This window comes from Nycticebus coucang, chromosome 11, assembly GCF_027406575.1.
Source record: "Nycticebus coucang isolate mNycCou1 chromosome 11, mNycCou1.pri, whole genome shotgun sequence".
Classification (NCBI taxonomy): domain Eukaryota; kingdom Metazoa; phylum Chordata; class Mammalia; order Primates; family Lorisidae; genus Nycticebus; species Nycticebus coucang.
In genome coordinates this window covers 35,727,745-35,753,781 of record NC_069790.1, presented here as the reverse complement: position 1 = coordinate 35,753,781, position 26,037 = coordinate 35,727,745, and the positions used below count along the sequence as shown (strand labels likewise).

General features: G+C 41.6%; 1 protein-coding gene across 1 annotated transcript; it reads left to right on the top strand.

Moving 5' to 3' along the window:
• Window positions 1-13,606: 13,606 nt before the first annotated feature.
• On the top strand, window positions 13,607-14,693 carry LOC128598759 (cofilin-1-like). Its single transcript, XM_053609517.1, has one exon. The coding sequence runs from the start codon at window positions 13,686-13,688 to the stop codon at window positions 14,184-14,186; it is 501 nt and encodes a 166-aa protein (XP_053465492.1). The 5' UTR covers window positions 13,607-13,685; the 3' UTR covers window positions 14,187-14,693.
• The last annotated feature ends 11,344 nt before the right edge of the window (window positions 14,694-26,037 follow it).

Sequence of the window (26,037 nt, the reverse complement as noted above, 5' to 3'; positions counted from 1 at the left end):
TCATCTGTCATCTTTAGAGAAGGTTCTATTCATGTCTCTTGCCCATTGATATATAGGATTGTTGGCTTTTTTCATGTGGATTAATTTGAGTTCTCTATAGATCCTAGTTATCAAGCTTTTGTCTGATTGAAAATATGCAAATGTCTTTTCCCAGTGTGTAGGTTGTCTCTTTGCTTTGGTTGTTGTCTCCTTACCTGTACAGAAGCTTTTCAGTTTAATGAAGTCCCATTTGTTTATTTTTGTTGTTGTTGCAATTGCCATTGCAGTCTTCTTCATGAAGTCTTTCCCCAGGCAAATATCTTCCATTGTTTTTCCTATGCTTTCTTGGAGGATTTTTATTATTTCATGCCTTAAATTTAAGTCCTTTGTCCATCTTGAATCAATTTTTGTGAGCGGGGAAAGGTGTGGGTCCAGTTTCAGTCTTTTACATATAGACATCCAGTTCTCCCAACACCATTTATTGAATAGGGAGTCTTTCCCCCAAGGTATGTTCTTGTTTGGTTTATCTAGGATTAGGTGGTTGTAAGATGTTAGTTTCATTTCTTGGTTTTCAATTCAATTCCAAGTGTCTATGTCTCTGTTTTTGTGCCAGTACCATGCTGTCTTGACCACTATGGCTTTGTAGTACAGACTAAAATCTGGTATGCTGATGCCCCCAGCTTTATTTTTATTACTAAGAACTGCTTTATCTATACAGGGGTTTTCCTGGTTCCATACAAAACGCAGAATCATTTTTTCCAAATCTTGAAAGTACGATGTTGGTATTTTGATAGGAATGGCATTGAATACGTAGATTGCTTTGGGAAGTATAGACATTACAATGTTGATTCTTCCTGTCCATGAGCATGGTATGTTCTTCCATTTGTTAATATCCTCTGCTATTTCCTTTCTGAGGATTTCATAATATTCTTTATAGAGGTCCTTCACCTCCTTCATTAGTTATATTCCTAGGTATTTCATTTTCTTTGAAACTATGGTGAAGGGAGTTGTGTGCTTAATTAGCTTCTCATCTTGACTGTTATTGGCGTATACAAAGGCTACTGACTTGTGGACATTGATTTTATATCCTGAAACATTACTGTATTTTTTGATGACTTCTAGGAGTCTTGTGGTTGAGTCTTTGGGGTTCTCTAAGTATAAGATCATGTCGTCAGCAAAGAGGGAGAGTTTGACCTCCTCTGCTCCCATTTGGATTCCCTTTATTTCCTTGTCTTGCCTAATTGTATTGGCTAGAACTTCCAGCACTACGTTGAATGGTAAAGGTGACAGAGGACAACCTTGTCTGGTTCCAGTTCTAAGAGGAAAAGCTTTCAGTTTTACTCCATTCAGTAAAATATTGGCTGTGGGTATGTCATAGATAGCTTCAATCAGTTTTAGAAATGTGCCACCTATGCCTATACTTTTCAGTGTTCTAATTAGAAAAGGATGCTGGATTTTATCAAATGATTTTTCTGCATCTATTGAGAGGATCATATGATCTTTATTTTTGCTTCTGTTAATATGGTGGATAACGTTTATGGACTTGCATATGTTAAACCAGCCTTGCATCCCTGGGATGAAGCCTACTTGATCATGATGAATGACTTTTTTGATGATAAGCTGTAATCTATTGGCTAGGATTTTGTTGAGAATTTTTGCATCTATATTCATGAGTGAGATTGGTCTGAAATTCTCCTTTTTGTTTGGGTTTTTCCTGGTTTTGGTATAAGGGTGATGTTTGCTTCATAGAATGAGTTGAGAAAGATTCCTTCTTCCTCAATTTTTTGGAATAATTTCTGCAGTACAGGAATAAGCTCTTCCTTGAAGGTTTGATAGAATTCTGGTGTGAAGCCATCTGTACCAGGGCATTTTTTGGTTGGAAGTTTTTTTATTGTTTCTTTAATCTCAGTGCTTGAAATTGGTCTGTTCAGGAGCTCTATTTCTTCCTAGCTAAGTCTAGGGAGAGGGTGTGATTCCAAATATTGATCCATTTCCTTCACATTGTCAAATTTCTGGGCATAGAGTTTCTGGTAGTATTCAGAGATGATCTCTTGTATCTGTGTGGGATCAATTGTTATTTCCCCTTTATCAATCAAACATCTGATTGAGGTTACTAGAGATTTTACTTCTCTCTTTCTCGTTAGTCTGGCCAATGGTTCTATTTTATTTATTTTTTCAAAAAACCAACTCCTTGATTCATTAATTTTCTGAATGATTCTTTTGTTTTCAATTTCATTGATCTCTGATTTGATTTTGGATATTTCTTTTCTTCTACTGAGTTTAGGCTTAGATTGTTCTTATTTTTCCAATTCCATAAAATAGCTTGTGATATTGTTGATGTGCTCTCTTTCTGTTTTTCGAATGTAGGCATCTAAAGTGATGAATTTTTCTCTCAAAACTGCATTTGCAGTATCCCACAGGTTTTGGTAGCTTGTGTCTTCATTGTTGTTATGCTCAAGGAAGTTGATGATTTCCTGTTTTATTTCTTCCTGCACCCATCTGTTATTCAACAGAAGATTGTTTAATTTCCATGCCTTTTTGTGGGGTCGAGCATTTTTGTTAGAGTTGAGTTCCACCTTTAGTGCCTTATGGTCTGAGAAGATACAAGGTAAAATTTCAATTCTTTGATTCTGTTGATATTTGTTTTGTGTCCCAGGATATGATCAATTTTGGAGAATGTTCCATGGGATGATGAAAAGAATGTATATTCTTTATCTTTGGGATGGAGTGTTCTATATGTGTCTATCAAGCACAGTTGTTCTAGGGTCTCATTTAAATCTCTTATATCTTGGTTTAATTTCTGTTTAGAGGATCTGTTCAGCTCTGTAAAAAGTGTTAAAGTCTCCTGTTATCATGGTATTATCAGATATCATATTGCTCAGAGTAAGGTCTCTTTCAAGAATCTGGGAGCATTTAAATTGGGTGCATTAATATTTAGAATTGAAATGTCTTCTTGTTGTATTTTTCCCTTGACCAATATAAAGTGACCATCTTTGTCTTTTTTGACTTTAGTTGCTTTAAATCCACATATATCTGAAAATAAGATTGCAACTCCTCTTTTCTTCTGAATTCCATTTGCCTGAAAAATTGTCTTCCAACCCTTGACTCGGAGCTTTAATTTGTCTTTTGAAGCCAGGTGTGTTTCTTGCAGACAGCAAATGGATGGCTTGTGTTTTTTAATCCAATCAGCCAATCTATGTCTCTTCAGTGGGGAATTCAAGACATTAACGTTTATTGAGATAATTGATAAGTGTGGTAGTATTCTATTCGTCTTATTTTGTGAGAGTCCATTCCTTAGTTTTGTCTTTTGCATCAGTGTGGAGGTTAGGTTCTGTCCTTTAATATCTGAGTTATTACTTTGCTGCTGATCCATTGTGATGGTCAGAGTGTAGAACAGGTTGAAGTATTTCCTGTAGAGCTGGTCTTGTTGTGGCGAATTTCCTCAATGTTTGTATATCCGTAAATGATTTGATTTCTCCATCAATTTTGAAGCTTAGCTTAGCAGGGTACAGAATTCTGGGCTGGAAATTGTTCTGTTTAAGTAGATTAAAGGTAGATGACCATTGTCTTCTTGCTTGGAAAGTTTCATTAGGGAAGTCTGCGGTCACTCTAATGGATTTGCCCCTGTAGGTCAACTGGCGCTTACTCCTGGCAGCTTGCAGAATCTTTTCTTTTGTCTTGACTTTGGACAGGTTCATCACAATGTGTCTTGGAGAAGCTCGGTTAGAGTTGAGGTGACCTGGGGTCCGATATCCCTCTGAAAGTAGTGTGTCATAATCTTTGGTGGTAGTTGGGAAATTTTCTTTTATAATATTCTCTAGTATGGCTTCCATTCCTCTGGGGCATTCTTCTTCCCCTTCTGGGATTCCTATAACTCATATGTTGGAACGCTTAGTAAAGTCCCATAATTCTGACAGTGAACGTTCTGCTTTCCCTCTCTTCTTTTTTGCCTCTTTTACTATCTGAGTTATTTCAAGAACTTTGTCTTCTACCTCTGAAATTCTTTCTTCTGCATGGTCTAACCTGTTGCTGATACTTTCCATTGCATCTTTAAGTTCCCTAATTGACTATTTCAGTTCCTTCAGCTCTGCTATATCCTTTCTATATTCTTCATATCGTTCATCTCTTATTTGATTCTGTTTTTGGATTTCCTTTTGGTTGTTTTCCACTTTATTAGCAGTTTCCGTTATTGTTTCCATCATTTCTTTCATTGTTTTCATCATGTGTATTCTAAATTCCCTTTCTGTCATTCCTAACATTTACTTATAGGTGGAATCCTCTGCAGTAGCTACCTCATGGTCCCTTGGTGGGGTTGTTCTGGACTGGTTCTTCATGTTGCCTGGAGTTTTCTGCTGATTCTTCCTCATGAGTGATTTCTTTTGTCTGTTTCCTTGCCCTAATTTTCCTTTCACTTCCTCTTGCTCTTTAAGTTCTCGTGCCTGTGGACTAAGGGTTAGATGAGTCCTTTTGGTACAGGACCAGAAGGATGAGAAGGTTGAAGAGGAAGAAAGGGATGGAAGAAAGGAGGAACAAGCGAAAAGAAAAAAAGATAGAAAGGAGAGGGGGTGGGTAAAAGGAATATTGGCAGAAAGAAGAGAGGCACAGAAAGAGGGAGACAGAGCAATATAGGTGTACAGTAGGGTACTTTGACACAACTTTAATAAAATCCCACCTTCTGGGGGTGCCCCGTTGCGTGGTTCCCTTTAGGTCAGCAGCTCTTTGCTTACCTGGTCAGACACAGTACCCCACCTCCACCAAGTATTGAGGAAAGACAAAAATGCTATAAATCAAACCAAAACATGCAAACAGAAAACTTTACAGGATAAAATTGGGTGAAAAACCAAATAATAGCCGTAGAAACACTAGCAAAAATGAAGTTCTAGTTATTGAAAAAGGCAGCAATGGGAAATTATAATTAAACTAGAAAAATTGAGAAAGAAAAAGGATCTGTATGGAAAAGGTTGAAATTAAAAAACAAAACAACATCAACAACATCAAAATAAACAGAAAAACAACCAAGCCAAAAAAACAGAAAAAAAAAAAAAACACAACCGGGTGGCGCCTGTGGCTCAGTTGGTAAGGCGCCAGCCCCATATACCGAGGGTGGCGGGTTCAAAGCCAGCCCCGGCCAAACTGCAACCAAAAAAATAGCCAGGCGTTGTGGTGGTCACCTGTAGTCCCAGCTACTCAGGAGGCTGAGGCAAGAGAATCGCTTAAGCCCAGGGGTTGGAGGTTGCTGTGAGCTGTGTGAGGCCACGGCACTCTACCGAGGGCCATAAAGTGAGACCCTGTCTCTACAAAAAAAAAAAAAAAAAAAACACAACCAAAAACAAAGCAGTATGTATATGTTGTTGAATATTGTCTGGGCAACACGTGGTCTTCTGGGGTATGAGCGTTAATCACAGTGCTGATGTGACTGGAGGCTGCAGATTTCTCCAACCCCAGCAGGTAGACACCCTAAATCTCTCTTCAGTCCTCTTAAAAGGCACTTTGAACTTGTAAATTTGCTGAGTAGAAGCTTTCCCAGGAAAGTGCTTATTGCTGGAATCGCTGCTGAAGTGGCTATCTACTTACCCAGTGTGCCAAAACTGGTCTCACTCTGCCCCTGAGGGTTAGGGCTGTAAGGCGGCTCAGACCCCACCCTTAGGCTACTCAGTCGCTGGGTTACCAGTTCCCACCCGATTCTTGCTCTGCAACCCTGAGGGCAGAGCTTGCTGGGGCAGATCACTCACAATGGCTCCCTGTGGCCCACAGCCAAACACTATTAGCTCCGTCTGGCTCAGTGGCTCAGACTGGGACCCTAGACAACGGCCAAAGTTCTCCGCACTCCTGCTCAGGCTCTCCCTAAGGCAGTTCAACTGAGTGCCAAGTCCAAAGACACCAAAACAGTTCACAGGTAAGGCCTTGCCGGTTTGCAGTCTCGCTGCTACTGAACTGACTTACAGTTACTGGCGGGTTTAGACCGATTGAACACATGCGACCACTTGCCGGTTTTCCACTGTTTTAGTCCTCCTCTTGGGGTCCAGAAGTCTCTCGCTGACTCCCTGTATCCTCACAAGGATGATTATAGGCAGATCCCACCAGCCAGAGATGCCTGGAGTCCTATCTCCCCAGACTCACAGTGCCCAGATGCAAGGAAGCTGTTACTCGGCTGCCATCTTCGAAGGGACATTTCTTAAACTGATAGAGGCCATCTACAGAAAACCCACAGCCAATATCGTATTGAATGGAGTTAAATTGAAATTATTTCCACTCAGATCAGGAACCAGGGAAGGTTGCCCATTGTCTTCACTGCTTTTTAACATTGTAATGGAAGTCTTAGCCATCACAATTAGGCAAGAAAAGGTGATCAAGTGTATCCATATAGGGTCAGAAGAGATCAAATTTTCACTCTTTGCAGATGATATGATTATATATCTGGAAAACACCAGGGATTCTACTACACAATTCTTATAAGTGATCAAGGAATATAGCAGCATCTCCAGTTACAAAATTAATACTCATAAATCTGTAGTCTTTATATATACCAATAATAGTCAAGCTGATAAAACAGTCAAGGACTCTATTCCATTCACAGTAGTGCCAAAGAAGATGAAACATTTGGGAGTTTATCTAACAAAGGATGTGAAAGATCTCTATAAAGAGAACTATGAAACTCTAAGAAAAGAAATAGCTGAACATGTTTACAAATGGAAAAACATATGCTTATGGCTGGGAAGAATCAACATTGTTAAAATGTCCATACTAAAGCAATATATAATTTTAATGCAATCCCTATTAAAGCTCACTGTCATACTTTAAAGATCTAGAAAAAATAATGCTTCTTTTTATATGGAATCGGAAAAAAACCTCAAATAGCCAAGACATTACTCACAGATAAAAACAAAGCAGGAGGACAAATAATTATTCCAGAACTGAGGGAGGCATCCAAAAGGAGAGCCACTCAAAACCACAGGGAGCTGGGCAAACTGTTGGACAATTGAAGGGAAGGGATCCTGCCCAGGAAACAGATATTTTGAACTACCAAAAAGGGCAGGCACCTTTCCCCTAGGTGTTGGAGGGGGCTGGCGATTCAGGCTGCGCAGTGAACTGGCGGGCGCCAATCCAAAAGGGAAACATTGAACCATAAAACTCAGAATAAGTCCCCTGAATGCTCCAACCACGGGAACCAGCTACAGCTACTGAAGCTGCGGACCTGGCTTTAGCTGCTAAAGCCACAAATTGGCTTCAGCCCCGGGAGCCAGCTACAGCAGATAAAACCGCAAACCTGCGAACGACTGCCGAACTCAGCACGACTCCCCCTACAGCCGATTGTAGTCGGCAGTTTGCAGGAGAACCTGGGAACAGAGTGGAACGACTTAAGAAGCGTGGACATGTGCACTGAGTGGGAAGGTCGGTCTCAAGTGCTGTCTGGAAAAGAAGAGCCGAGGTTACACAATTCTTAGGTGACAAACTTTTACAGAAATTCCAAAATGGCGATCAGCCATGGAAGGTGGTTACCATGGTAAAGTATAAACTGAAAATCAGGTATAAGCCTTGGAACCACTCACAGCACCACCTGGTATCCAGAAAGTATATTGCAGTATGAATATATTCCTACGAAAGTTGATCCCTACTGCAGATGTATAGATATATGTAGGTATATTTCTACACGCAAGAATATTTTTGTAGTTGGTGCCTTTTTTTGTTGTTTTGTTTTGTTTTGGTTTTGGTTTTCGTGTTTTTTTGTTTGTTTGTTTTGTTTTTGTCTGTTTTTTCCTCACCATTTTCCTAGAGGAGATCTCGATACTTTTTTTTTATTACCTTTTATATAGATATATTTTTTATTTCTATGCCTTCTAATTTTAATTTCTTATTTCTTCTCTTTTAACATTCCTACTAACACCACTTTTTTCTCTCTTTTTTTCTTTCTTTCAATTATTTTACGATTATCACTACTTTTATTGAAGTTGTTCTTATATTGCTGTTGTCGTGGCTGTAACCTGTATGTCTATGTGTTTCTGTCTGTCTCTGTAGCTATGGGCTCATGTGCCTGGTAACCTTTGTATCTGTTTATTTGTTCATTTGGTCTCAATGAGCTTGGTGTTACGACCTGCGACTCTGAGCTCCTAGCACTCCCCTCCACTCTCACTCTGTGATCTGGAGACCTGCCCCCCAGGAGTCCAGATTCTTGGGTGAACTCTCAAGTGGTGTAGACAGGACCTGGACTGCAGCTGGCCAGTGCTGACTCTGTAGCAAAGGAGCGAGAAGATGACAGTCGGCTAAGAGGGAATTACACTGGAGTGGTGGTGCCCCGAGGTGCAGAGCAACAGCCGTCTTTAGCAATAACAAGGCCCACCCCCAGATATCCCATAGCCTCTCCTCCTGTCTCCCTGGGCAAAGAGATGAGGCTGAGCATCTTATCAGATGGCAACCACCATGGAACAGACCTGGGACTAAAACACAGGCCCTGTGAGTAAAGGGTTTTCCTGAGGCGGCACTGACCTGGGTGGAACACGAGGACTAGAAAACACACCCACAGAGCTGGGAAACTCTCAGGGTGGGGCTGATCCAGAGGACCGCTTTACTGAGCCTAAGACACACCTGGCCCTAAGGGGATCACCAGCCTATAGACAAAGGAGGCCAAGAGGCTACAGCTGACAACTGATCGTGCTGCGAATACAAACCCGCAGGACTAGAGACAGGGCCTGAGGCACAGGTTCTGGGAACTCAAATCAGCCTCTCCTCTGCAGAGGAATCTAGCAGGGTCAGAAACAAACTCCCACAGGGTTGTTCCATTCACCCAGTAACATAAACTAAGGGTGAGGCTGGAACTGAGTGAACACCTCTAGCCTCCTTCAAGTGCCCGAGGTTGACAGGCCACACCACCCACTGCTGGATAAAGACAGAGAATAGCAGCCTAGACGAGCAGACACAGACTACCCTGTGACTTAGGCAGGTGCAAACCCCTGGAGTATCTGCTTACTGCAGACAACTGACTGGGTCACAGCCCTGTGGGGCTAGTAGCGACTGGGTGTGACAGAGATACAAGGTGGGGAAGGAGGCATCAACCTTCCCGGACTGATCTATTTACTGGGTGGCTCTTCCTGACTCCACGCAGCACTGGAGCAAGCCATATTAGAGCAGTCACCAGACCCCTGTGATCCAGTTCCCAGGGACTTCTTGAAATCTCCCACCCGAGATAGCTGCTGACTGAGACAATTGATTTGGACCTTTTGAACTGAGCCACTCACCTGGGGACCATCCAGGTGGTGCCCTGGATGTGTGGTTGTAGGAAGGTTTGATTTTCCTTTTCCATTTGTTGCCTGTGGTGGGTGGGGTGACTTAATTGCTGGTATTTCTCCACAGCTGAGACTTCAACACAGAGTAACTGTTTCACTAGGGTCAAATAGAAACCAGCTGAAAACAAGACAGAACCACTTAGCCCCTCTACACCAAACAGGGCCCCAGTTTTTCAGGCTACAGCACTGTACAGGTCGTTGACAAAACACCAGGGAAGAAATCAAAGGGAGTAAAACAATCATGGGGCGGAATCAGCAGAAAAACTCTGGTAACATGAATAACCAGAATAGATCAACCCACCCCCCCAAGGAAAGATACGGCAGATGTAATTGAAGATCCCATTCACAAACAACTGGCTGAGATGTCAGAAATCGAATTCAGAATTTGGATGGCAAACAAGATTAACAAAATGGAACTAGGAATTCGAGGAGAAATTCAAAAGCTGTCTCAAGTATTTAATGAATTTAAAGACAAAACCACCGAAGACCTAAACACACTGAAACAAGAATTTGCAGCCCTCAAAATATGAAAAATGCAGTAGAATCCCTTAGCAACAGAATGGACCAAGCAGAAGAAAGGACCCCCGACATTGAAGATAAAGCCTTTGAACGCTCCCAAACTCTCAAAGAGGAAGAGAAATGGAGAGCAAAAATGGATCATTCTCTCAGAGAGCTCTGGGATAACTCAAAGAAGGCAAATATCTGACTCATAGGAATTCCTGAAACAGATGAAGTGGCCTCACTGGGTGCAGAGGCCCTTCTGCATGAAATTATGAAAGAGAATTTTCCAGACATGCCTAGAGATCCTGAAATTCAGATACCATATAACTTCAGAACCCCAGCACAACTCAACCCCAAAAAGACATCCCCCAGGCATATCATAATTAACTTCACTAAAGTTAATATGAAGGAGAAAATTCTCAAAGCGGCCAGGCGAAAGAAAACTATTACCTTCAAAGGAAAGAACATTAGAATGACTGCAGATCTCTCTGCTGAAACTTTTCAAGCCAGAAGAGGGTGGTCATCAACATTTAATCTCCTCAAGAAAAATAACTTTCAATCCTGGCTCTTGTACCCAGCTAAACTGAATTTCATTTATGATGGAGAAAGTAAATACTGTAATGACATTCATATGCTAAAGAAATTTGCCATAACCAAACCAGCTCTTCAGGATATTCTCAGACCTATCCTCCATATTAACCAACCCAATCCTCTACTACAAAAGTAAACTCACTCAGAAACTTCGGATCAAACTCCAACTTCCACAATGACAAAAGGATTAAAAATGCCCACTGGACTTTTGAAAAACTCGATACCCAAAATTTCACCAAACTTATCAATACTCTCCATTAATGTGAATGGCTTAAACTGCCCTCTAAAGAGACATGGGTTAGCTGACTGGATACAAAAACTCAGGCCAGATATTTGTTGCATACAAGAGTCACATCTCAACTTAAAAGACAAATACAGACTCAGGGTGAAAGGATGGTCATCCATAATTCAGGCAAATGGTAACCAGAAAAAAGCAGGTGTTGCAATTTTCTTGTGGATGCAATAGGCTTTAAACCAACAAAGGTAAGGAAGGACAAGAATGGTCACTTCATATTTGTTAAGGGTAAGACTCAATATGATGAGATTTCAATTATTAATAGCTATGCACCCAACCAGAATGCACCTCAATTTATAAGAGAAACTCTAACAGACATGAGCAACTTGATTTCCTCTAACTCCATAATAGTCTGAGATTTTAACACTCCTTTGACAGTAATGGATTTATCCTCCAACAAAAAGCTGAGTAAAGAAATTCTAGATTTAAATCTAACCATCCAGCATTTAGATTTAGCAGACATCTACAGAACATTTCATCCCAACAAAACTGAATACACATACTTCTCATCACCCCACCGAACTTACTCCAAAATCGACCACATCTTAGGTCACAAGTCTAACCTCAGTAAATTTAAAGGAATAGAAATTATTCCATGCATCTTCTCGGACCATCATGGAATAAAACTTGATCTGAGTAACAACAGGAATCTGCATACTCATACAAAAACATGGAAGTTAAATAACCTTATGCTGAATGATAGCTGGGTCAGAGATGAGATCAAGAAGAAATTGCCAAATTTTTGGAACAAAACGACAATGAAGACATGAACTATCAGAACCTGTGGGACACCACAAAGGCAGTTCTAAGAGGGAAATTTATAGCACTGCAAGCCTTCCTCAGGAGAACGGAAAGAGAGGAAGTAAGCAACTTAATGGGACATCTCAAGAGACTGGAAATGGAAGAACACTCCAACCCAAAATCCAGTACAAGAAAAGAAATAACCAAAATCAGAGCAGAACTAAATGAAATTGAAAACAAAAGAATAATACAACAGATCAATAAATCAAAAAGCTGGTTTTTTGAAAAGGTCAATAAAATAGATAAACCTTTGGCCAACCTAATCAGGAAAAAAAGAGTAAAATCTCTAATCTCATCAATCAGAAATAACAAAGACGAAATAACAACAGACTCCTCAGAAATCAAAAAAATCCTTAATGAATATTACAAGAAACTTTACTCTCAGGAATACGAAAATCTGAAGGAAATTGACCATTACTTGGAAGCATGTCACCTTCCAAGACTTAACCAAAATCAAGTGGAAATGTTGAACAGGCCCATATCAAGTTCGGAAATAACATCAACCATACAAAATCTCCCCAAAAAGAAAAGCCCGGGACCAGATGGTTTTACGTCAGAATTCTACCAAACCTTTGAAGAGGAATTAGTACCTATATTACTCAACCTGTTCCAAAAGGTAGAAAAAGAAGGAAGACTACCCAAAACGTTCTATGAAGCAAACATCACCCTGATCCCCAAACCAGGAAAAGACTCAACAAGAAAAGAAAATTATAGACCAATATCACTAATGAATATAGATGCAAAAATATTCAACAAGATCCTAACAAACAGAATCCAGCAACACATCAGAAAAATTATGCATCATGACCAAGTCGGTTTTATCCCAGGGTCTCAAGGCTGGCTCAATATACGTAAATCTATAAATGTAATCCAGCACATAAACAAATTAAAAAACAAAGACCATATGATTCTCTCAATCGATGCAGAAAAAGCTTTTGATAACATCCAACATCCCTTCATGATCAGAACACTTAAGAAAATTGGTATAGAAGGGACATTTCTTAAACTGATAGAGGCCATCTACAGCAAACCCACAGCCAATATCATATTGAATGGAGTTAAATTGGAATCATTTCCACTCTGATCAGGAACCAGACAAGGCTGCCCATTGTATCTATTGCTCTTTAACATTGTAATGGAAGTTTTAGCTACCGCAATTAGGGAAGAAAAGGCGATCAAGGGTATCCACATAGGGTCATAAGAGATCAAACTTTTGCTCATCACAGATGATATGATTGTATATCTGGAAAACACTAGGGAGTCTACTACAAAACTCTTAGAAGTGATCAAGGAATACAGCAGCGTCTCAGGTTACAAAATCAAGATTCATAAATCAGTAGCCTTTATATATACCAACAATAGTCAAGTTGAAAAAGCAATTAAGCACTCTATCCCATTCACAGTAGTGCCAAAGAAGATGAAATACTTGGGAGTTTATCTAACAAAGGATGTGAAAGATCTATATAAAGAGAACTATGAAACTCTAAGAAAAGAGATAGCTGAGAATGTTAACAAATGGAAAAATATACCATGCTCATGGTTCGGAAGAATCAACATTGTTAAAATGTCCATACTACCCAAAGCAGTATATAATTTCAACGCAATCCCCATTAAAGCTCCACTGTCATACTTTAAAGATCTTGAAAAAACAATACTTCGTTTTATATGAAATCAGAAAAAAACTCAAATAGCCAAGACATTACTCAAAAATAAAAACAAAACAGGAGGAATCACGCTACCAGACCTCAGACTATGCTATAAATCGATAGTGATCAAAACAGCATGGTACTGGCACAAAAACTGAGAAGTAGATGTCTGGAACAGAATAGAGAACCAAGAGATGAATCCAGCTAATTACCGTTATTTAATCTTTGACAAGCCAATTAAAAACATTCAGTGGGGAAAAGATTCCCTATTTAACCAAGGGTGCTGGGTGAACTGGCTGGCAACCTGTAGAAGACTGAAACTGGACCCACACCTCTCACCATTAACCAAGATAGACTCTCACTGGATTAAAGATTTAAACCTAAGACATGAAACTATAAAAGTACTAGAAGAGAGTGCAGGGAAAACCCTTGAAGAAATTGGGTTGGGCGAGTTTTTATGAGAAGGACCCCCGGGGCAATTGAAGCTGCTTCAAAAATACACTATTGGGGTTCAGTCGGATCCCGGCAGCAGTGGCAGCGGCTCACCTCTTCTCTGCTTCTCCTTGCCATCACCCTTTGGCTTCTGGAAACATGGCCTCTGGTGTGGCTGTCTCCGATGGCGTCATTAAGGTGTTCAATGACACGAAGGTGCGCAAGTCTTCAACACCAGAGGAGGTGAAGAAGCGCAAGAAGGCAGTGCTCTTCTGCCTGAGTGAGGACAAGAAGAACATCATCCTAGAGGAGGGCAAGGAGATCCTGGTAGGTGATGTGGGCCAGACTATCGACGATCCCTACGCCACCTTTGTCAAGATGCTTCCAGACAAGGACTGCCGCTATGCCCTCTATGATGCAACCTATGAGACCAAGGAGAGCAAGAAGGAGGATCTAGTGTTTATCTTTTGGGCTCCTGAATGTGCACCCCTTAAGAGCAAAATGATTTATGCCAGCTCCAAGGATGCCATCAAGAAGAAGCTGACAGGGATCAAGCATGAATTACAAGCAAACTGCTACGAGGAGGTCAAGGACCGCTGCACCCTGGCAGAGAAGCTGGGGGGCAGTGCTGTCATCTCCCTGGAGGGCAAGCCTTTGTGAGCCTCCTCCTGCCCCCTGCCTGGTGCATCTGGCAGCCCCAGACCTGCCCCGGGGGTTGCAGGCTGCCCCCTTCCTGCCAGACCAGAGGGGCTGGGGGTATCCCAGCAGGGGGAGGGCAATCCCTTTACCCCAGTTGCCAAACAGTCCCCCCACCCCTGGATTTTCCTCCTCCCTCCATCCCTGACGGTTCTGGCCTTCCCAAACCACTTTCGATCTTCTGATTCTTTGTGGGTTGAAGCAGACCAAGTCCCCCCTGGCACCCCAGTTTGGGGGAGCCTGTATTTTTTTTAACAATACCCCTCACAATACACCTTAACAATACACCTCACCTGTTCCTTCCCAAGCTGCCAACTTCTAACCGCAGTAGTGACTCTGTGCTTGTCTGTTTAGTTCTGTGTATAAATGGAGTGTTGTGGAGATGACCCCTCCCTTTTCCCCTGGTCTCAGCCACTCACGGAAGCAGGACCAGTAAGGGACCTTCGATTAAAAAAACAAAACAAAACAAAACACACACACACACACAAAAAAAAATACACTATTGGGACTTGATCAAACTAAAAAGCTTCTGCACAGCCAAGAACACAGTATGTAAGGCAAGCAAACAGCCCTCAGAATGGGAAAAGATATTTGCAGGTTATGTCTCCGACAAAGGTTTAATAACCAGAATCCACAGAGAACTCAAACACATTAACAAGAAAAAAACAAGGGATCCCATCGCAGGCTGGGCAAGGGACTTGAAGAGAAACTTCTCTGAAGAAGACAGGCGCACGGCCTTCAGACATATGAAAAAATGCTCATCATCTTTAATCATCAGAGAAATGCAAATCAAAACTCCAGTGAGACTAGCCTACATCACAAAATCCCAAGACCAGAGATGTTGGCGCGGATGTGGAGAAAAGGGAACACTTTTGCACTGCTGGTGGGAATGCAAATTAATACATTCCTTTTGGAAAGAGATATGGAGAACACTTAGAGATCTAAAACTAGACCTGCCATTTAATCCTGCAATCCCTCTACTGGGCATATACCCAGGAGACCAAAAATCACATCATAACAAAGATATTTGTACCAGAATGTTTATTGCAGCCCTATTCATAATTGCTAAGTCATGGAAAAAGCCCAAGTGCCCATCGATCCACGAACGGATTAATAAATTGTGGTATATGTACACCATGGAATATTATGCAGCCTTAAAGAAAGATGGAGACTTTACCTCTTTCATGTTTACATGGATGGAGCTGGAACATATTCTTCTTAGTAAAGTGTCTCAAGAATGGGAAAAAAAGTACCCAATGTGCTCACCCTTATTATGAAACTAATGTAGGACCTTCACATGAAAGCTATTACCCAGTTACAACCTAAGAATAGGGAGAAGGGGGAAAGGGAAGGGAGGGAGGGAGGAGGTAGGTGGAGGGAGAGGGATTAATGGGATTACACCTGTGGTGCTTCTTACAAGGGTATATGTGAATCTTAGTAAATGTGGAATGTAAAGGTCTTAGCAAAATAACTAAGAAAATGCAAGGAAAGCTATCTTAACTAGTGTGATGAAAATGTGTCAAACGGTCTATGAACCAAGTGTATGGTGCCCCATGATCATACTAATGTACACAGCTATGATTTAATAAAAAATAAAATAAAAGAAATAAAAAATAGGCAAATGAAAAAAAATAAAATAAAATAAACATAAAACAGGACAAAAAAAAAAGCAGGAGGAACCACACGACCAGACCTCAGATTGTACTATAAATTGATAGTGATCAAAACTGCATGGCACTGGCACAAAAACAGAGAGGTAGATGTATGGAACAGAATGGAGAACCAAGAGATGAACCCAGCTACTTAATGTTATTTGATCTTCGATAAGCCAGATAAAAACATTCAATGGAGAATTGATTCCCTATTTAACAAATGGTGCTGGGTAACTGGCTGGCAATCTGTAGAAGACTGAAACTGGACTCACACCTCTCACCATTAACTAAGATAGACTCTCACTGGATTAAAGATTTAAACTTAAGGCATGAAACTATAAAAATACTAGAAGAAAGTGCAGGGAAAACTCTTGAAGAAATAGGCCTGGGCGAATATTTTATGAGGAGGACCCCCCGGGCAATTGAAGCAACATGAAAAATACACTACTGGGACCTGATCAAACTAAAAAGCTTCTACACAGCCAAGCACACAGTAAGTAAAGCAAGCAGACAGCCCTCAGAATGGGAGAAGATATTTGCAGGTTATGTCTCCGACAAAGTTTTAATAACCAGAATTCACAGAGAACTCAAACGTATTAGCAAGAAAAGAACAAATGATCCCATCTCAGGCTGGGCAAGGGACTTCAAGAGAAACTTCTCTAAAGACAGGCGCATGGCCTACAGACACAGGAAAAATGCTCATCATCCGTAATCATCAGAGAAATGCAAATCAAAACTACTTTGAGATATCACCTAACCCCAGTAAGATTAGCCCATATCACGAAATCCCAGGACCAGAGATGTTGGCATGGATGTGGAGAAAAGGGAACACTTCTACACTGCTGGTGGGAATGCAAACTAATATGTTCCTTTTGGAAAGATGTTTGGAGAACACTTAGAGATCTAAAAATAGACCTGCCATTCCATCCTAGAATTCCTCTACTAGGTATATATCCAGAAGACCAGAAATCACATTATAACAAAGATATATGTACCAGAATGTTTATTGCAGCCCAATTCATCATTGCTGAGTCATGGAAGAAGCCCAAGTGCCCATAGACCCATGAGTGGATCAATAAATTGTGGTATATGTACACCATGGAATATTATCAGCCTTAAAGAAAGATGGAGACTTTACCTCTTACATGTTTACATGGATGGAGCTGGAACATATTCTTCTTAGCAAAGTATCTCAAGAATGGAAGAAAAAGTATCCAATGTACTCAATCTTACTATGAAACCAATTTATAGCTTTCTTATGAAAGCTATAACCCAATCATAGCCCAAGAAGAAGGAGAGAGGGAAGGGAGAGGAGGGAGAGGATAGGTGGAGGGAAAGTAATTGGTGTGACCACACCTACAGTGCATCTTACAAGTGTACATGTTAAATTTACTAGGTGTAGAACATAAATGTCTTAACACAATAACCAAGAAAATGCCGTGAAGGCTATGGTAACCAGTTTGATGAAAACATTTCAAATTGTATATAAAACCAGCACATTGTACCCTGTGATGGCATTAATATACACAGCTATGATTTAATAAAAAATAAATAAATAAATAAAATAAAAAATAAAAACTTCCTATGTTTGGGTACCATAAATTGTTTATCCATTAACTTTTGACAGGCTGTTTCTACATTTTGGCCATTATCAGTGGATCTGCTGTGGGCCAGGCATGGTAGCTCACACCTATAGTCTTACACTTTGGAAGGCCAAAGCAGGAGGATCACTTGAGGCCAGGAGTTCAAGACCAACCTAAGCAACATGGTGAGACCTCCTTCTCTACACAAAATAGAAAAATTAGCCAGGTCTGGCAGCAGACACCTATAGTTCCAGCTACTGGGAAGGTTGAGGCAGGAGGATCACTTGAGTCCAACAGTTTGAGGTTGCTGTGAGCTATGATGATGCTACTGCACTCTAGGCTGAGCAAAAGAGTGAGATCTTATCTCAAAATAATAAAGGCGGCTCAGCGCCCATAGCACAGTGGTTATGGCACCAGCCACATACACTGAGGCTGGCAGGATTGAACCGGCTGGAGCCAGCTAAAGCAACAATAATGACAACCTCAACAAAAAATAGGTAGGCATCCTGGTGGGCACCTGTAGTCCCAGCTACTTGGGAGGCTGAGACAAGAGAATTGCTTAAGCCCAAGAGTTTGAGGTTGCTCTGAGCTGTGACCCCACAGCACTCTACCCAGGGCGACATAGTGAAACTCTGTCTTAATAATAATAATAATAATAATAATAATAATAGTAATAATAATAAAGTCTCAGCACCTATAGCTCAGCAGCTATGGTGCCGGCCACATATACTGAGGCTGGTGGGTTTGAACCCAGCCTGAGCCTGCCGAACAGTAACAACTACAACGAAAAAATAGCCAGGCGTTGTGGCAGGCGCCTGTAGTCCCAGCTCCTTGGGAGGCTGAGGCAAGAGAGTCGTAAGCCCGAAAGTTTGAGGTTGCTGTGAGCTGTGACAGCACAGCACTCTACTGAGGGTAACACACTGAGAGTCTGTCTGAAAAATAAATATAAATAATAAAGCTGCTATAAACATTGGTGTATGTTTGGTGTGGACATATGTTTTCATTTATCTCTGGTAAACTCTTAGAAGTGAAATGGCTAGGACATATGGTCAGTGTTCATGTAACATGTAAGTTGCCAGATTTAGCAAAAAGCAAAAATAGAATGCTCAATTAAATTTAAATGTCAGATAAACAATGAATTTTTATGTAAGTCCCACATAATATTTGGGACATACTTGCCAGAAAATGACTTACTGTTTATTTGAAATTGACAGTTAAATAAATTTCCTGTATTTTATCTGGCAACTGTATTTTAATTACTCCAGCAAAATCACCTGGTTCCATCATTTTTATTAAATAACACAGGTTGTCATAATAATTTTAAACAATACAGAAATTAAAAGTGAATGCTCTTGTGATGGTGGCACAACTTGGTGAACATGCTAGAAAAGAATACTGAGGCCAGCGTGGTGGCTCATCCTGTAATCCTAGCACTCTGGGAGGCTGAGGCTGGTGGATTGCTTGAGCTCAGGAGTTCAGAGACCCAGCTTGAGCAAGAGAGAGACTCCAGCTATTCTAAAAATAGAAACACTAGCCAAACCTTGTGGCAAGTGTCTATAGTCTCAACTACTGGGAAAGCTGAGGCAAAAGGATGGCTTGAGCCCAAGAGATTGAGCTTGCTGGCTGCTGTGAGCTACGATGAAGCTTCACACTCTATGGGGGGAGGGGGAATACCTACTAAACACTTTAATATATTCAGGGAATCAATATACACATATATCCCACAAAGCTGAAAAAAAGAAAGAAAAAGACAGAAGAGGCAATTAAAGAAAAGAAAAAAGAAAATTAAGAAAAGAAAAGAAGGGGGGCGCCTGTGGCTCAGTGAGCGGGGCACCGGCCCCATAAACCTAGGGTGGCGGGTTCCAACCCTGCTCAGACCAAACTACAACAAAAAAAAAGTCGGGCGTTGTGGTGGGCGCCTGTAGTCCCAGCTACTCGGGAGGCTGAGGCAGGAGGATCACCTAAGCCCAGAAGCTGGAGGTTGCTGTGAGCTGTGAGCCACCGCACTCTACTGAGGGCGACAAAGTGAGACTCTGTCTCTAAAAGAAAAGAGAAGAGCTGTGTCTCCCTCTGCATACCCTTTTCTCTCTTGCCATACCCTTTTCTCATTTGCCATTTGAAATCTCACTCCCCAGAGGGATCACAGCCAAACGTGGGCCGATGGTTTCCCTCTCACAAGCGCGGGCTGCGCCCACCCTCAGTCAACTCGCCACACCGCCCTGAGTCGCCCAGGTGTCATGTGCGGACCACACTCCACAGAATCCCTTTGGCCGCACGATTCCAGGTTCCACTCCACCAACGAGAAGCCGTTGCTCAGTACCGGCTGAAGGAAGAGAAGGAAAGGCCATTTCCCCCCACGTGGATGGGAGACCTGGCGTTGGAATCACCCCCAGCACCTCGTGGGACCTGCTAGCTCCAGTCCTGCAGGCTGAGGCCGTCGGGGCAGGTACACTGGCCTGTCCTCCCCTCCGGTAACTCCCTGGAGTGGTAAACCCCAGTAGAATACACAGGGGCTCTTCTTGTGTCTTCACCAAACTCTGCCGCAGACATCCACGGCGGCCTTTTTACCAGCTACATAGCATCCCAGTGCGAGACCGGCTCACAATTTAACCCCTCCTTTATTGATGGATATTAGGGGTTTTCTGGCAATTTGCTAACACAGAAAACATCGGGAGGAACTTTCTTGCACCTTATATGCGCACACACACACTCACACTCAGTTCTTACTTCATCGACTTCACCAAGCACATTACTGCTGAATCGAGCTTTTTGTGCTTGTAAGGAACTTTCCATCACACCGTGAACATGTCACCTTGTTAGGTTCCCGTGATCACTGCGAGGAAGAAGGGGAGGAACTCTGGAGGCTGCAGCGTCTAGACTTTTTCTTCATTGCCTTCAGTTCGCCGGAAGCATTAATATTAAATAGTTCAGCCATCAACATAGGGGCTCTTTGAAGTATTCTCTAAAGTAAAAGAAAAGAAGACATCAAATTTAGACTTGTCTCCTGATCTCTCTTGGTCAACTGGAGTGGGGGCTGGCTCTCTCAGTCAGCTCTACCTTTTTGCCTCTGATTCCACCATAACAGTTCACAAGAACTAGCAAAAGCCTTGATATTTCCAATTTCCCTTCTACCATTGTCTAAGGGCTGGAGGCCCTTCTGGCTGACTTAATGCAGCATGTCTCAGAAACATATGTCCTTTCTGCTTCTGATGTCTGATTAAATATTAATCGTCATCATTTTAGGAACCTCTCTGGGCTAGCTTAGTTTGTGAAGTCCTAGAGCTGCTCAGCACTCTTCTGACTGGATACTCCTTATTTCTTTATCGGGCCTGATTGCTCTGGCTAGGACTTCCAGCACTAAATTGAATAGAAGTGGTGACAGTGAGTACCTTTTTCTTGTTCTGGTTCTTGGTGGGAATGCTGTCAACTTTCCTCTATTCAGTAAGATGCTGACTGTGGATTTGTCATATATGGCTTTTATAATCTTCAGATATGTTCCTTCTATGCCTAACTTTTGGAGGGTTTTTATCATGAAAGGGTGCTTCTGCATCTATTGAGATGATCATATGGTTTTTGCTTCTGTTTATGTGCTGAATCACGTATATTGATTTACTACTATGTTGAACCATCTTTACATCTCTGGGATGAAGCCCACTTGGTCATGGTGGATTATTATTTTTTTTTTTGATGTGTTGTGAAACTCAGTTTCCTAGTACTTTACTGAGGATTTTTGCATTTATATTCATAAGGGATGTTGGTCTATAGTTTTCATCTTTTGTTATATCCTTCCCTGACTAGGGTATCAAGGTGATACTGACTTCACAGAAAAAGCTGGGGAGGATTCCCTCCTTGATGTTATGGAGTAATTTCTGCAGTGTGGGTACCAGCTCTTCTTTGTCATTCTGGTAGAATACAGCTATGAAACTAATTCAGCTGTGAAACTAGGTCTGGGGATTTTTTTTGTTGGAAGTTGTTTTATTACTGCTTCAATCTTGTTGCTCGTTTTTGGTCTGTTGAGGAGTTCTATTTCTTCCCAATTGAGTCTTGGGAGGTGGTATGTTTCTGAGAATTTATCAATTTCCTTTACATCTTTTGAGTTCATGTGGGTAGAGATTTTTGTCATATCCAAGATCATATTCTGCATTTCTGTAGTATCCATCGTGGTATCTCCATTTTCATTTCTGATTGGGCTCATTTGGACCCTTTCCCCTCTATTCCTGATTACTCTCACAAGAAGTCTCTCAATTTTGTTTATCTTCTTAAAGAACCAACTTTGGGTTTCATTGATCCTTTGTATTTTTTATTTTCCATTTCCTTTAGTTCTGCTCCCTGTCTCCATTTACATTTTTTTCAATTTTGCTTTTATATCCTGAGTTGTGCCATGACAAAATGCCACCAACTGCCTTTTCCAACCCTTACAATAGATGTCCTCTTCCTTTTCCATGTTCAACAAGGTGAGAAAACAGCCTAAAAATATTCTGTCCAACTCCTCCCTAATAAGATCCCCAACCCTTCCATCATCCCCTCAATTCCACGGGGGTTCCTAGCGAAACTTCCCCGCCCACTTTGGGATAAAGGCCATAACATTTACTGATATTTTATAAGCAAAACTTTCTTTAACTCACGCTTGGTAAACTGAATGAACAAGCATTATTTATAAAGTGAATAGAGAATAAGCAGTGGTTTTAAAAAGGGCTTTACAAACACAACACTGTTGGCATCAGTGAAAGTTATAGGCACCACTTGTGATTATTTGGTTTTTCCAACCCTAATTTTTTTCTTGATTTACGTAAACATTAGCTATTCTTTACCCTTTGATAGTAACACTTTATCTACCCATGAGATTTAGAAGAGAGAAGGAAAAGTTATTCAACTTGAAACAGAATTCCTAAGTAAATAACTAACCTTTGAAGCAGAAGAAAAGCCAGCTGGCCTACTTCCATTATTTAATTGAGAAGGGGGACTTACTATATTAATGTAAGTGTTCGCTGATTTGATTTTTGGGGGGGGTGAATTACATTTATGGTATTCAATGATGTCTCAGTCTATAGTAGTGTGTGTGTGTGTGTGTATAAAAGACTCCTTTGTTTGTTTTTTTGTTTGTTTGTTTGCCGTGATGTCACAGCTCACAGCAACCTCAAAGTTTTGGGCTCAAAAGGTCTTCTTGCCTCAGCCTCTCAAGTAGCTTGGACTATAGACACCCACCACAACACCCACCTAGTTTTCTATTTTTACTAGAGACAGGGTCTCACTCTTGGTCAGGCTGGTCTGGAACTCCTGAGCTCAAGCAATCCACTAGCCTAATTCTCCTAGAGTGCTGGGATTACACCTGCCTAAAAGACTCTCTCTTCCTTTTTTTTCTTTCTTTTTTTTTTTTTTTAATTGTTGGAGATTCATTAAGGGTACAATAAGCCATGTTACACTGATTGCATTTGTTAGGTAAAGTCCCTCTTGCAATCATGTCTTGCCCCCAGAAGCTGTGGCACGCACCAAGGCCCCACACCCCTCCCTCCTTCCCTCTCTCTGCTCTAAAAGACTCTTTTAAAGGAATAGGTTCTCTAATTCCCCACATCCCACTATAGCCAACACCTTGCTGCCAGCTCTTTAAGACCTAGGACCTAGTTTTTCCTTTGGTGCATATCTCAAGAGTGTGGCACATCTACCCCTGGTGGTGTGTGAGATGACTTTACTTGTTTTCTTATTTTTCATAAAAGTTAGGAGGCATGTGAACAAATTTTTATTTTAATAGGTTAATATTTATTTTATCATAAGTTATGAAAAACCATAACTAGCATATCAAACTCTTAATTTCATAGATATTATTGCTTAGGATGAGTTTAAAGTATAGCTAGTGGATTCAAAGGTAAATGTTAAGTGAAAAATATAAAAAGTGCTAAACAGAAATGACAAAACCCATGAAGATGGTATAAGAATGACCAAAATCTTTCTGTCTCATGCTGCCTAAAGCATTGTGGTTAAGTAATGTGATGCCTGCCCCTCCCCCACCCTGCCCTGCTGCATGCCACGTGGTCAGTCCTGGGCACAGCCGGTTACCTGCATGTCTGGCTTTCTCTCCAGTTTCCTGCAGAGCTGGGGCACCAAGGCAGAACCCACTTGCTGGACTACTCGGGCTGCATTTGGGTATCGGAAAAAAACATCAGGCATGTCCGGTGTCCAGTGAGTTAATTTGGATTGTTTTGCTTCTGAGAAAGAGGAAGAGGGTAGTAGTGATCTCCTCTCCAGGATCTCTAAGCAGCTGACTTCAGGGATCACGGGGGCTTGCTGGCCTGGCGCCATTTCAACACCAGGCTCAAGCCCCTGCAGAGTAGTAAATCCTTGACTCCGTGGGACTTCCTCAGTTACTGTTGTGCCAGGATTCCATTGGGAGTAAGTCTGCTTTAGTGAGCAGGACTTGAGACATCTTTTTATGTTATAGGGATTTGGGGGGAAGAGAGGCTTAATCTTGTAGGATTTGATGTTGATGATAATTGGTTGATTTTTTTCCTAGAAAGGATACAAAATGTCTTACAAAAATGCATGAAATAGGATAAAACATTAGACAAGTAGATGAGAAAACAGTGACAAAAGGAAAGTGAGGACGGGAAAGATAAAACAGAGCCAAGAATGGGGACTGTAAACCAAAATGTCTGCCCCGCGAGCTCTGTGCCTGCAGGCAGCGGTGGCAGAGTCCGCTCAGCTTCCTAAGCAAATCAATGAAGGTAGCAAGGAGTTGCGCGGCTCACAGTGCCCCTAATTTTTTTTTGTTTTCTAAAAAGAAAACAAAAACTGCTCGGGAGAAGGTTAACTGTTCCATGTGCTAAGATCAGAAAGAAGTTCCTCGTGTATCTCATGTATGATGTAATGCCTTCAGCAGAGTCCTCAGTAATTTCCCTGGGACAAACAACAATGTCCATCAATGTCCCCTAGCAGAGGAGATACTGTGAGGCCAAAGTGAGCACTGGAAATCAGTTCTACAGGGAACCAAGTTTATACCCTTTGGGAATACATCTCAGCTTGTCAGTTTAACCTCTGGGTGGGTTTTAGAGGCCTGGGAGATGGTCAGATCCACACCTTTACAGCTATCATCTCTAAGCAAACTCTGCAAACTCTCCAGCATTAGTGAGTTCAAGGCAACAGTATCATGTGCTTTAAGGTGCTAAGCTGGAAGCAGGATCACAACTGGCTGTATAATTTTGGGGTCCAGTGTAAAATGAACATGCCTGGTCACTTGTTCAAAATTAAGAATTTCGAGACAGCTGGGAGCAGTAGCTCACACCTATAATCCCAACACTCTGGGAAGCTGAGGCAGGTAGATAGCCTGAGCTCACAGGTTCGAGACCAACCTGAGCTAGAGTGAGACACCTCCCCCATCTCTAAAACAAAAATAGCCAGGCATTGTGTCAGGCACCTGTTGTCCCAGCTACAAGGGAGGCTGAGGCAAGAGAATCAGTTGAGCCCAAGTCTGAGGTTGCTGTGAACTGTGATGCCATGACACTCTACCGAGGGTGACAAAGTGAGACTCTGCCTCAAAAAAAAAAGAATTTCAAGACAGTGACAGGAGAGCATTAACCCAGCAGATAGTTCTTTCTAAGGGTGGGGACTTGTGGGCCTACAGGAGCCACACCCCTACAAGGCTGGCTCTGGGCAAGAGAGATGTCCTCATGAAAAATTAAACAAGCTGGTGAGGACACAGGTTGAAGAGAAGTCAACCCACCCACACACTCTGCTGACCTCCAGGTTAGAAATGGGATAATCCCCAAGTTCCATAAAGAATAAGAATCACAAAACACAAACTTGAGTGTGGAAGAAATATTGCTTTCTTTATTTTTCCTAACAAGTTAATTCTTCGCACCACACTTCACATTACAAGGCTGACAGATAAATGCATGAATAAACAAACCACCACCACCAGTAGAAGCTCAGTCTTTCCAGTGGTTTTGGGATAGAAAGCTTTATTATTTTAGTTTTCAGGGTGCTTCCCCACAGGAATTTCCTGCAAGCAATCTGAGGGGGTGGACAGGCAGTGGTATGTCTCCCCATAGGATCTAACAGGCATGTTAATGAAAGCTGGAGGAGGAAGGTCAGTCTCTGAGTGACAGAAGCAGCGAGTAGGAGGCTCCTGAACCCTCAGATGCTGTTCTGCCACCCCAGACTAGGGTGGATCCCCTGAACCAAGTGGCAGGCCCTGCTCTGCTCCAGAGCTAGACGTCACCAGGCCCCAAAGCTCAGGATGTTTACAAGATGTCTAGTAGAGGAACCACCAAAGAATTTGAACCATGCATTCATTAAATGCATATTTATTGAACATCTACTAGATAGGCAATTCTTGGGGCTGGGGAGATACTTATGAAAAAAACAGACCAAAAACCCTGCTATTACAGGGCTTATGTATAACTTGTGGGAGATGATTTGTTTTTAAATGAGTAAATTGTATTGTATGCAGGAAAATGATAAAGCATGAAAGGGAATAGGTTATACCAGGAGGAGGGATAAATAGGATGGCCCAGGAAGCTGTCCCTGAATGAGAGCATTTGGGTAACACTCAAAGAGACTCGCAGGAACGACTTGAGGGCAGCAGTG

What these genes read in the sequence shown, in the direction of transcription:
- LOC128598759 (XM_053609517.1), top strand. Translation starts at nt 13,686, where the DNA reads ATGGCCTCTGGTGTGGCTGTCTCCGATGGCGTCATTAAGGTGTTCAAT.